General features: G+C 46.4%; 1 protein-coding gene across 1 annotated transcript in view; it reads left to right on the plus strand.

Moving 5' to 3' along the window:
• Positions 1–244: 244 nt before the first annotated feature.
• Scml4 (Scm polycomb group protein like 4) overlaps positions 245–13,064 on the plus strand; it is a 30,688-nt gene continuing 17,868 nt past the window's right edge. The window contains exons 1-4 of the mRNA XM_090338331.1: positions 245–459; positions 7,917–8,046; positions 11,183–11,383; positions 12,431–12,625. Coding sequence (XP_090194457.1) covers positions 307–459; positions 7,917–8,046; positions 11,183–11,383; positions 12,431–12,625 — 679 coding nt within the window. The 5' untranslated portion in view covers positions 245–306. The remainder of the gene's footprint in view (positions 460–7,916; positions 8,047–11,182; positions 11,384–12,430; positions 12,626–13,064) is intronic.

The raw sequence follows: 13,064 nt of genomic DNA on the forward strand, positions 1-13,064 counted from the left end.
AGTTAAACTGACTCCCTGAGTTGCAGACAGCATCATCTTGTGGTTGGGAATGTTGTCACTTGTGTTTGGAGCCAGGATTCCATTGTCTTTTCTGCTGTTCCCTCCTGGTCATTTCATTGTCCTTGAAATGGCACCGGAGTCAGGATAGAGCCTCAATGCCTGGTAAATGCCCTCAAGTGCCCTCCCAACTGCTCCTCAGATAAATGCTCTGGTTTTTGTTTTGTTTTGTGTCAGGACTAATTGTTAGCCTCTCTTCTGCCTGTGAGCGATTTGCCATCTCATTCCGTAAGACTGGCACCTGCCGAGATGCAGACCCCCAGGCCCCCGGGGAAGCGAGGCCGACCCCCACTACACGCCACACCTGGGAAGATGGCTGTTCACAACCGTTATTCAGCTCCCACTGTTCCTTCACCAGCCCTGAAGACCACGAAGAAAAGAGGGCGGAAACCCGGGTACAAGGTACGACTCCATCATCTCCTTCTCCAAAGTGGCACAGGGCTGGGTTTCCCAGGGACTTGGGCAGAATTGCACTACAAACTGCCACGAAGGAGAAGATGGTAAACTCAGAATAATAAAGAAGACTGTCTCCGTAAAGCATAGGACAGACAAGGCCTCACAGTTAGCACAGTGCAAGCTCGTGTGTGTGTGTGTGTGTGTGTGTGTGTGTGTGTGTGTGTGTTGATAAGAGGAGAACGCAAATTAGCCAGCTGGGGAGTTAGGAGAGCAGATTTTAGGGTAACAGTTAGATGCATGTGTCAGACCATGAGCTGTTCCCTGTTTTCACTGGAGTGTTTCTTGGAGCCACTTTCCAGTACTCATTCACCATTTATTTTAGTACAAGCAGATGATGTTCCTGAGACATTAAAATGAATGCTGTGAGCGAACCAGTATCAAAGGATGTAGAAAAGTCTTCAGGGGAGTCAGTCATGAGAAGAATGCCCAGTGTTAATCTGACTTTCCTGCTTATAAATTGGTGTTGATGTCACATTTGGCTACAAAGAGGCATATGAGGCAAGATTTAAATCTTATGACTTTTTTTTTTTGGGCCAGGCCTGGGCCTTAAACTCATGGCCAGAGCACTGTCCTTGGGTTTTCTCAAGGCTAGAGCTCTAGCACTTGAGCCACAGCATCACTTCTGGCTTATTTCTATGTATGTGGTACCGAAGAATCAAACCCGTCTTCGTGCATGCTAGGCAAGCACTCTACCACTAGGCCAAACTCACGCCAAATCTTATGTCTTTAAAAAAAATCTTTTTGTGCTGGCGCTGGAGGTTGAATGAGGGGCTCTATGCTGGCGTTTGGCGTTACTCACTTGAGCCATAGCTCTACTTCCAATATTTTGCCTGTTAATTGGAAATTAAGATTCTTTTTTTGGGGGGGGGTGGGTCATGGGACTTGAACTCTGGGCCTGTGCATTGTCCCTGAGCTCTTCAGTGCAAATGGAAATTTGCACATGGAAATTAAGATTCTTGAGGACTTTTCTCCCCTGAGATTGTGGCTTCAAATCAGGATTCTCAGATCTCAGCCTCCTGAGTGGCTTGAATTACAGGTGTGAGCCACCTGTGCCTTGCTCTGCTAGCCATTTTAAGAATGAATGATTTGGAGAATAAGTAAAGATATGGGTACATAAGCTAACAGGAACCAAGAGCATGACTCCTCCCCGCCCGTTCTGTTTTTTTTTTCCCCCCAGTTCTGGGGCTTTTACTCAGGGCTTGAGCACTGTCCTTGGATACTTTTTGCTCAAGGCTGGCACTCTGCCATTTGATCTACTTCTTGCTTTTTCTGAGAATATGGTACCAAGGAATCGAACCCAGGGCTTCATGCATGCTAGGAGATAACTCTACCACTAGGCTATGCTCCCAGCCCGCTCTTTTTTGTGTGTGCTGGTACTGAGGCTGGAACACAGGGGCTAGGCACCTTTTCTATTCTTTCTTTCTGTTTGTTTTTTGCCAGTCTTGGGGCTCAAACTCAGGGCCTGGGCACTGTCCCTGGTCACTTTTTGCACAAAGCTAGTGCTCTGCCACTTGAGCCACAGAGTCACTTCCAGCTTTTTCTGTGTATGTGGTATACAGAGGGCTTAGTGCATGCCAGGTGAGCATTCTACCACTAGGCTACACTCTTTTGGGCACTTTTTACTGGGCTTCTCTCATTTTTTTGAAGTTCTTACTGGAGAAGAAAGAACACTAAGCATGGCTTCCATGAGCCTTTCAAGTATTAGAAAATGAGTTTTAGACATTTCTTTCCATTTGTTCTTCTTGAAATCAAGGCTGTGTTCCTATCTTGGGACCTGAATACTAAAACCAAATGCAAATTGGCAATTAACTGTCATATATTTAGAAAAATGTATGGAAATTATTTCCAGGTCCGCAAGAAGAACTTCTGGAAGAATTGGTAATGAGTTCAACCTTTTTTCCTTCCATTCTCCCAGTCCTTTCAAATGTTGAAGAAGAAAAGTAGTAGGTGGGGGGGAGGTAGTGGGTTATCCCAAGTTATTTTGGGGTTATTAATTTTAGTTTAGTTTTTTAATGTCTTTATTTGTCTATCCCCCCAAAAAATAATGTTTTCTTCACTGGTTACTTTTCTAAAAAAGGAACCTCCTTTGTAGATGATACCCATCCTTCAGCTTTAGATTGTAATTGTATCTCTCACTGAAGCTGGCCCAGGCAGGTGTCATCCACTTGGGTACCATGCTCTTCCCAACATCTGGGAATTACATCTGGTGGACTGGAGCAGGGAAGCCTTTCTGTTTATAGAGCCAGGGAGCAAGTCCAGTCCCTGAAGAAAACACATTGAAATCTTCCCTCTCCTGCTTGGCTTTCTTCCTGATCCCTGGGGGTCTATGACCCAAGAATGAGAATTAACAACAGACCTAGCATTGCTGGGGCCAGGATGGATGGAAATTCATTCCACGGAAGGAACCTGATTTTGCAATTTTCCTGTCGCCTCAGATGGGCAGTTTTCTTGACATTCAGAACAAAAGCTTTGGGACTGGCTGTCCAATGGTGTGGATCCCTTGTCACACAGAAATGTCTGAGCTTTTTAAGTCCACTTCCCAAATAATTAGGGAAATGTATGGAAATCACTTCAGTCGGAGAGTTCCCCACAGCTTCTCAAGCCATGAGCTTAGTGTTCTAGAACAGTTCCAAACCAGTGCCTATCTGTGACAGCATTCCTGCTATCACAGGGACCACGGGGACAGATGCATAAAAATAAAGGGATTCCACTTAAAACATCACTCATTATTCTCAAGTCTAATTTATTAGCATGCATGAGTCATCCAATTAGGGTTTCCCTGTAACATTTCCCCGGGTGTAAACACCATATCCCCATCAACTTCACGGCTGCTACGACCCTCAACGTGTTTTACTGTTCCATTTTCATAGATGCAAATAACAGACCATATTCATCCCCACTTCTGTTAGCCCCTCCCCACTTTGATACCCAATTCATCTCAGGAGTACTCAGACTCAGTTCTAGGAGTCTGGGGACACCTTTGTGCACATTGTGTCTTGCTGTGTGGCATTTGTTACCTCTGTCTGGTCCAAGAATGGACCCAGACTTCTTCTTTCCAGACCAGACCCAAGCAATGAGCAGCCGTGGCCTCGAGCTGTTTCTTAGTATGGAGGATGGCACGGGTGAATTGCAGACAGTAAAAGAAGGTCAGAGCTGCAGCAAGATGTCAGGCCCTGGAGTTCAGAGGTCAGGCCCCTCCCTGGGACATCTGTGTACCACATTTCAGAGGGGGTTCACTGCTGTGAGGATGACATATTTTATGGCCTCGTTGGCCTTTTGTTACCCTCCACAAAGGAAACAAAACCCTCTGAATCATACTTTCTACCAAGAGTTGCTCCCCCATTCCAGGAGCACTCTTTATTTTCAAATAGAGCCCTTACCAGCCAGCAGTGTGTGTTAGGTCATTAGCTAAGAAACTCTCCAGAGAGATCAAAAGGGAACTTTTCCTTGCATCTCCTGATTGAAGAGCCCACCAAGATGTTTTTTTTTTTTTGCCAGTCCTGGGCTTGAGCTCAGGGCCTGAGCACTGTCCTTGGACTTTCTCAAGGCTAGAGCTCTACCACTTGAGCCTCAGCACCACTTCCGGCTTTTTTTCTATATGTGGTACCGAGGAATCGAACCCGGGTCTTCATGCATGCTAGGCAAGCACTTTAACCACTAGGCCAAACTCCCAGCCCCAAGATTTTTTTTTTAAGAAGACCAAAAGGGTCTTCACCAAAGGCTTTACCCTGGTTTTTATACAGTATGTGCTATAGGTTCAAATAGCTTCCAATGGTGGGATTTCAATCTTTGTGTATGTGTGTGCATGCACCTGTATGCCTGTTCATGTCCATGTGTGTGTGTGTGGGGGGGGGTGCGCGTGCGCGCGTGCGTGTGCCAGTGCTGTGGTTTGAATGGGCATTGTTCCTTAGCTTTTTCACTCAAGACTGGTGCTTCACTATTTGAACCACAGCTCCATTTCTGACTTTTTAGTGGTCAACTGGAGATAAAAGTCCCACAGACTTTCTTATCCTGGCTGGCTTCAAACATTCTCAGATTTCAGCTTCTTGAGTAGCTAAAATGAAAGGCATGAGCCTCTGGCATCTGCCTGGGGCTTTAATCTTGTTTGCCAAGGCTATGAACTGAAGAACAGTTTTTGAAGAAAACAAAAGAGAATTTTGGTTTCTTAGTGCACATACTGGATCTACAAGTGGAAAAGAAAGGTGAGTTGGTCCTGGAGAACCAGCCCCTTTGTTAATCACTCCAGCTGTGGTCCTGACACTGCCTTCTTCTGCCATTTTCCCACCGTGTCTCTTTCAGAAGGCCCACCATCATCCCAGCCATGACCAGGCTGAAGAGTCCCGTACCTGTTTGGGATTTTGAATTTCAGGTGAAAGTTCTCACTGTGCCCATTTGTCTAGGGCTATTGGTTTTGAAGGCTCCTGTATGATACTGCAAGGCATTCTGGACAGCAAGTCTTTCCATCTGGGGCAGCCAAGAAAATGCCTCTTTGTACTTGTCTAATTCATCTCGACAGTTCTTGCTCTTAGTATTTTACACATAAACTCTACTTTAGGCTAGTTGTAGATTCACAGAAGAGTTGCAGAGATAGAGCAAGAATTCTATACTCTCTGACCCCCAGTGTCCCATTGCTAGCATTTTATACCACCAGGTACATTTTTTTTACCTATAACCATGAACCAATGATCGTGTATTAGATTAAATGAAGTTTGTGTTTTATTCAGCTTATTTTAGATATTCTCTTTTCTTTTCCAGGATCCTTTCCAGGATGCCACATTACATTTAGTCATTATGTTTTTCTTGATCCCAAGGCCTCTCCTTACATTATTTCCTAAATTTATTACAATCAGGAATGACCCTATCTTAAGATTTCAACCCAAAGTACAACTCCTCAATTGTCCTCCTCAGGTCTCTTCCTTCTCTACTTTCACTGTAAACTCTTACCTCCTAACATTGCGTCCTTATTTGTTATCAGTCTCCTCCTCACCATTAGAATGCCAGTCCCATGAAGGTTCTGTTTTCTTTTTATTTCAATGTCATAACTTTTCTTGTTAAGTTGCTAATTCTTTTTTTTACCAGTCCTGGTCTTGAGCTCAGTGCCTGAGCACTGTCCTTGAACTTTCTCAAGGCTAGAGCTCTACTACTTGAGCCTTAGCATCACTTTTGGCTTTTTTCTATGTACGTGGTACTGAGGTCTTTGTGCATGCTAGGCAAGCACTCTACCACTAGGCAAAACTCCCGGCCCAAGTTGCTAATTCTTTATCATCATCATCATCATTGCTTCTGATGGACTGAACTGGGAACTGAGGCTCATGTATGCTAGGCAAGTGCTGTGTCGCTTGAGTCACTTCCCCACAGTCAGACAACTTGCTATATCTAATAGCCAATTCAGGCTTCTGTGATCAGAGCATTGGATATGGCTGACACTGTCTCCTCCTGAAACACTTTTTTATATTTGGTTCCCACAATGCACTGCTCTTCTAGTTTCCATTCTTCCCCACTGGACACTGTCTCCTGGCTCATCTGGCTGCTCCTCCTCATTGCTCCAGCTTCTTATGTTGGAGTCTTGCAGGGCTTAATGCTAGGCTCACCACTCTCCAGTTGTCTTAAATATCACCTCTACACTGATGATTCCCAAATACCGATCTCCATTTGGACTGCCTCTAGATCTTCACACTCAACTATTTATTTCACATCTTGATCCAAACTATCCTCATCTTCTCCACCCCACTCCACTTTGCTGCCCCTACCCTTAAGAAGCCTTACTCCCTGTTTGGGTCAACTGTAGCTTCTTTCTCCCATGCCCCATATCCATTGTGTTGGTAAATCCCATTGGTCCCGCCTTCAGCTTCCACCCAGAATCCATGTACCTCCCATCACCCTCATGCGCTCTACATCAGTGGTCCTCCCACTTCATCTTTTCCAGCCTCTTCTCGACATAGGAATCTGAGATTTTGTTGATTTGTTCCTTTACACCTTTGCACAAAATGAACTCAAGACACCCTCTCTTAAAATACCACTCTTAGGCTCCCAGGCCCCTAGGTCCTCTTCATTCCATCATTAGCACTTATTAGCACACCGACACTGATTCGTTCTATTTGCTCTCTGTCTCCCCCTAATAGAATTTCAGTTCTATCAGGATGAAGATACATTTGTTTTGTATTCCTAGCAGCTTGAAGAGTATCAGGCATGAAACAGGCTCACACTACATGTTTTCTGAGTGAATAAACAAATACTAAATGATTGGATAACTAGCAGTGAGGAGATGGTATAATACAGTATCATTTAAATACTGTTTTATCATATAGTTATTTTTATTCTATCCTTAAATCCCAGGAAGAAAAGAAGGTTAGGAGATGGATGGGAGCTTCCTCTCTCTCTCTCTCTCTCTCTCTCTCTCTCTCTCTCTCTCTCTCTCTCTCTCTCTCTCTCTTTCTCCCCCCCTCTCTCTCTCTCATACACACACACACACACACACACACACGTGTGTGCATGTATATGTATGCATGTATGTTAACCATGGAATACACACAAACTTGTTGCTCAGATGTGGGCCTTGAACCAGCAGTCTTAGTCCCTCTTGGGGGCAAATGGGAAATACAGTACTCTGGGTCCCATATAGAACTCCTAGAATTTAATGAAGTCCCCAGAAGGCTGCTCACAAAAGTTAAGAAGCACTGATGTTGAACAGTAGTATTTGCCTTTAATTGTGTGTTATAACCAGTGTATCTTCAGAAAATTCTGGTGCCTGGGTCTCACAGACTGACCCCTCACTTATCTGGAATATGTTCAGATGTCGCAGTGGTGGCATATGTATTCCTTACCCGTGGGGCAGAGAGCTTGTCCCTGTACCAAGCGCGGTGCAGAGTGACTTGTTCATGCTGATAACATCTAGGCGTCAATTCCATCTCAAGCCCAAAAGAGCTCTTTTCAACTTGTTGACTGTGACTGTGCTATAGAAAACACATACCCCGCCCCCTCTTGCCCCCAGGTCCAGCAGGACCAAGTGATCTCTGTGAGCCAAAAGCCTTGCAGAGTGAGGAAGGTTCAGGGTCAGTCTCCAAGCGGATATGGAGAAAGCCTTGTGGATGGGGTTCTGGGGAGCACAGGCAGGCAGGGAGAAAGGATTCTGCTTCAGAGGGCAGAGGAGTTTCAACTCTTGACATCTCCACACCTTCTGCCCCCACTGCCTGCCACTGTCATTCCTGGATGTCTCTGCTGTAAGGAAGTGCCTCCGAGCTGACCTCTGAATGTAACCCCAAATCTGATTCTTGAACATGACCTTGAATTGGAAGATTGTCAAAGCTTCAACATTAGAAAGACATGGAAGCATCGTTCCACTGGTGTAAGTAAAGACTCTGAGACAGGTGTGACTTTCACTGACTACATGGGATCTCTTGCAGCTCAAGCCTCCAGTTCTCATGACTCCGTTAGCCCTCTCGCCTCCCAGGAGCACCCCAGAGCCAGACCTCAGCTCCATCCCCCAGGATGCAGCCACCATACCCAATTTGGTGGTCCCACAGGCTCTCACAGGTAGGTAGGGGAACAGGTAAACAGATGGCCTAGCCTCTGACAGCTGCTGTGTGAGCTGAAGAAGTGCTACTGGGATCTCAAGGGAAAGATGCTCAGCGATCACTCTGTCTTGTAGTTTACATTACTTGAAATTTGGTTTGCAATGCATTTTTGGTTCGGTGGATTGCTTTGGGCTAGGACAAGAGTCTGATTATAAGAGTGATCAGATTGTTTTTTTGTTTTTCAGGGCCAGATTTCTATGGTAACAAGTATGAGCTTGCTGCTTCTGTTCCTGTGTTGTACTTTCAGATTTCCAAAGATTACTGCTGTCTCTGAGTTGTGCCCTAGTAGCTTCCAATCTGGTCAGGGTAGTAAGCAGCTCAAACTGCCTCTTCCAGACAGAGTCCACTCTCCCTCGTCAATCATTTTATCCTAGTGGTAACAGCCACATAACTGCCGGCTATATGCTGAGTACACACACACTGAATGCCCCCCCCCCATCTCAACCCTACTCTTTAGTCTGTTGTGTTTAAGCAAAATCAAACCCATTAATATGGTGGACAGGGCTCTGCAGGCTCCATTCTCCCAGGACCCCTCCGACTGCTCTATTGTCAGTTTCCAGGGCTGGTCAGTGGGTCTCAGCACAGGCTCCTCCTCCATCTAGAATGACTTCTTCTTCTGCTCATCATATCCTTGCATTTCATCTCAGCTCAGGCATTCTACCCTCCAGAAACTGCTCTCTGTCCTCTCTGCCAAGCCACACTCCCCAGAGCTTCCAAGCTGCTTCCTGTGTCTCTCAGTCCCAGCACCTCTGCTCTGTTATCCTGTTACCACACAACTGCATTAGTGCCCCATGCTGGCTCCAAAAGGGAGGAGGACTCTGCCTGGCCATTGGGTACCAAATTCTTTTTCTTTTCTTTCTTTTTTTTAAAAAAAAAAATCAGTCATGGAGATTGAACTCAGGGCCTGGGCACTGGCTCTGAGCATTTTTGCTCAAGGCTAGTACTCTATCACTTGGAACCACAGTGCCATTTCTGATTTTCTGGTGGTTAATTGGAGATAAGAATTTCATAGACTTTCCTCCTTGGGCTAGCTTTGAACCTAGGTCCTCAGAGCTCAGCCTCCTGAGTAGCTAGGATTACAGGTCTGAGCTACTTGTGCCTGGCTTTGAATTCTTGATGTAGTCACAAAAAGGAGTGGTGGTGGGGATTTTAGGATTCATTCAGGTTGAAGCCAAGAGACTTTATTAGCAAAGGACAGTAAAAGAATGCTAGAGAAAGCACAGGCCAGACACAGGTATGGGCACATCTGATCACAGGTGCAAAGTGTACTTCCCAGGCAGGAGTATTTCCACTGGTGAGGAAGCAAGCAGCTTGAGGTTTGGCTCAAAGTCACTGTAGGGTAAGTGTCTCCCTTTGTTCTGACATTTGGTAATAGTCATTCTTGTTGTCACACTGTCTTATCCTTGGGGCTGAGAGACTTCAAGGGTTAGCCTGTTCACTAACCTTGGGTCCCTGATGTCTGGCTTATGCCACATCATCCTTTCAGAACAGGTATCTATCCTTGAGATAAGTATTTTCAAACACAGTTTGTGCCAACAAGAAACATTTTTCCCCTAAGTGGTTTGTATTTTTGTTTTTCGAAGACAAGTTTGTATAAAATATCTTCACTCAGTTCTCAGGGACAGTGATTTTTATTCAGGGAAGCAGATAAGATCAGATGACAAGGTCAGAAGAAGAGAGATGCCTTTCTTCCATTTTTTTTTCTTTTTACTGAACATGGTGGATTATGACTGAGTGTAAGTCTGAAAAGAAAAAAAATAGTGCCTATATGCTTTTATTTTTTTCATATATTTTTATTGTAATTAATAGAAGGGTTACATTATATTTGCCAGATAGAAGGTGCATTAATTCACATACATTGATACCCTTTCTCATGTCTTGGTCCTCATTTCCCTCCCCCGCAAGCCTGCATGCTTTTAGTCAAGCTATTTGTTCCACAGTGTCTCTGAATTCTTGGTTGCTCTCTCCCATGCTTCATTTTCCTCAATCTGACCTGCCTCCTCCCCCAACCCCAACCCCCAGAAGCTGCATCTTCTGCTCCTGTTTTCTCATGACTTACATAAACGTTTTGTGCTTGGAAAAGTAGTTTTGTAGACTTTCTAACATTTTCCTGTGGACTTACATGACAGAAATTTGATCCCTTCCTGTACATATACACAATGCATTAATATAGCAGAAAAGGAAAATATTCCATAAACAAACACAATTTGAGGATATATGCTCAAAACATGTTTATGGAGGAAAACATATTACCTTGAATGTACGGGAACTATTGAATGGGCTCAGCTACATGACTTCTTGAACATTTATTTCCTCTGAGATTCTATTCTCCTTAGAATCTCATTGGGTATCTAGTCTCTTGAGTGGCAAGCATCAGGTCTGTTTTAAAAAGCATTGGTGGGGGCCGGGAGTTTGGCCTAGTGGTTAAAGTGCTTGCCTAGCATGCACGAAGACCCGGGTTCGATTCCTCGGTACCACATACATAGAAAAAAGCCGGAAGTGGTGCTGAGGCTCAAGTGGTAAAGCTCTAACCTTGAGAAAGTCCAAGGACAGTGCTCAGGCCCTGAGCTCAAGCCCAGGACTGGCAAAAAAATAATAATAAAAAATAAAAAGCATTGGTGATACTAGGCTTTGAACTTAGCACTTTATACTTGCTAGGCAGACGCTTTACTGCAGACTGAGCCTTGCCTGCTGCCCTCAATTTATTTATTTATTTATTTATTTTTGGTGAGGGGAGGGGAACAAAGTCTCACCATATAGCCTGGAACTTACTATGTAGTTGGGGCTACACTTAAACTTGATCCTCTTGCCTCTGCCTCCCAAGTGCCAGAAGTACAGGTGTACACCGCTGTTCTAGCCCGCATGTCAAGTTTTTATTCATGGAAGTTTCACAAAGAAATGGCAATCTTTATGTTTCTTTAGAGGGGGAAGAAAAGATTTCCAGCATGGAAATCCAAGTTTGATTCTTTTACCTCTTCTGGCGTCTGAGGTTGGGAAAATTCAGCCTCATATGATCCTAAGGCCAGGATGCCAGGGGCAGGGGGCCGTCTGTGGCATGTTCACTCAGTGTAGGCTTTGTGCTTTCTGTCCTACAGTCTGCCTATACGTCAACAAGCAGGCCAACCCAGGGCCATACCTGGACAGAAGGAAGCTGCAGCAGCTCTCGGAGCGCTTCGGACCCGAGAGGCCGGCGGCTGTGCTGCAGCAGGCCGTCCAGGCGTGCATTGACTGCGCCCACCAACAGAAGCTGGTCTTCTCTCTGATCAAGCAGGGCTACAGCGGGGAGCTGGTGGCAGGTGAGGCCGGGGAAGCTTGGGCCAGCAGGACTACGTGGGGTGTCTGAAGAGGAGAGCAGGGAGAATATTGGGTGCAGGCAGGGCTGTGCTCCATCTATTGGGCTCTGAGGACCTTTGTGGAATCACTGCCTGGAATTTGTTTCTCAGGACTCCAGAATTTGCTTCCAGATTTGGGCAGGAAGACTGGATACTTGGGTGCCCCCCACCCCTTTGAGTCTTCCTGCCTCCTATCCCCCACTTACAACCTCCTTCAGCAAAAGAATCCAGCCACTTTCACCATCTACAACAACCACAGTTTCTCTTTGGAGACTCAAAATTCCAGCATGCCTTTCCAGTGGCTCCCTACATCATCCTGAGTAGAAGCCCTTGGCCTTACATGGGCCCACAGACCTATGTGAGTTGTCCCTGGATGCCTGTTTTGGCTCCAGGTTCACTCTCTTTCATCCCCATCTGTTCTCCTGCCTCAGGGCCTTTGCACCTGTCTTGAAGGCACAGAAAGAGAAGGAGGAAAGGTTAAAGAGTAGTCCAGGGACCGGGAGTTTGGCCTAGTGGTTAAAGTGCTTGCCTAGCATGCATGAAGACCCGGGTTCGATTCCTCGGTACCACATATATAGAAAAAAGCCGGAAGTGGTGCTGAGGCTCAAGTGGTAGAGCTCTAGCCTTGAGAAAGTCCAAGGACAGTGCTCAGGCCCTGAGCTCAAGCCCAGGACTGGCAAAAAAAAAAAAAAAAAAAAGAGTAGTCCAAGTGGACACAGAGGCATGAATCAGGCTGAGGTCCAATCTAATAAATGACTACCAAGTGAGCCTCAGGTTCCTGTAGAGAGAGCCATACAGGTGAGCTAGACCCCTCAGAGGTGCTCTGCTGGACATCTGCCCTTGGGAATTAAAGTGAGATCCATTGCCCCTGCCTGGGTTGTTCATAACACAGCCACCTTTAGAGGCCCCTGATCCCCTGACCCTTTCTGAGCTAGCCAGCAGAGCCACCTGCATGGCACTGTTCGCAGGGTGGGGGAGCGGCCGTGCTGAGTGGCGTCTCTGCCTTTCCAGTGTCTGCGTCCTTTGACGGGAAGCAGCACGTGAGGAGCGTGCAGGTGGTGGACAGCATGCGCTACGTCCTCCGCTTCCTGGCCAAGCTGTGCCGCAGCCTGCGGTGTGACAGCCTCTTCTGCCACCAGCCCTTCCCCGGGAGCCCCGGGGCCTGTGAGAAGGCCCAGGACAGAGAGGACGCCAGGACAGACTCGGGTAGGTCCCCATGACTCACGCCCCCCCCCCCCAATCCAGGCTGGCAAGTGCAGGGCAGCGGCTGTGGGAGGAGCTGGAGAGTCCCTGGAGGCTTGTCTCGGCCTCTCTGAGGACTTGAGAGCTACCTTCTAGCTCTGAGGAGCTATCACCACCCGTGAGTGCCTGTTCTCATTCAGCAACAGAATGGAGACCTCAGCAAGAATCCAGGACTGAAGACTAGATGACGTGAGTGACATTGTCACATCCCTCCCCACGTGAAGAAGCTGGAGGACCCATGTCTGGGAGAGGACACCCATTGGGTTGGGTATCCAGTCAGTCCTCAGTCAAGCGCTGGGGTCTCTCTCTTGGCATGTGAGAGTCAAGCTACTTTTGACAGAAGCCTTGGCAGCACTGAGGATGGAAGGAGGCTGTTGGAACCCAGATGGACAAAGTTTTTCCC

Source organism: Megascapheus bottae, chromosome 8 (assembly GCF_031878675.1).
Source record: "Megascapheus bottae isolate mThoBot1 chromosome 8, mThoBot2.hap1, whole genome shotgun sequence".
NCBI lineage: Eukaryota > Metazoa > Chordata > Mammalia > Rodentia > Geomyidae > Megascapheus > Megascapheus bottae.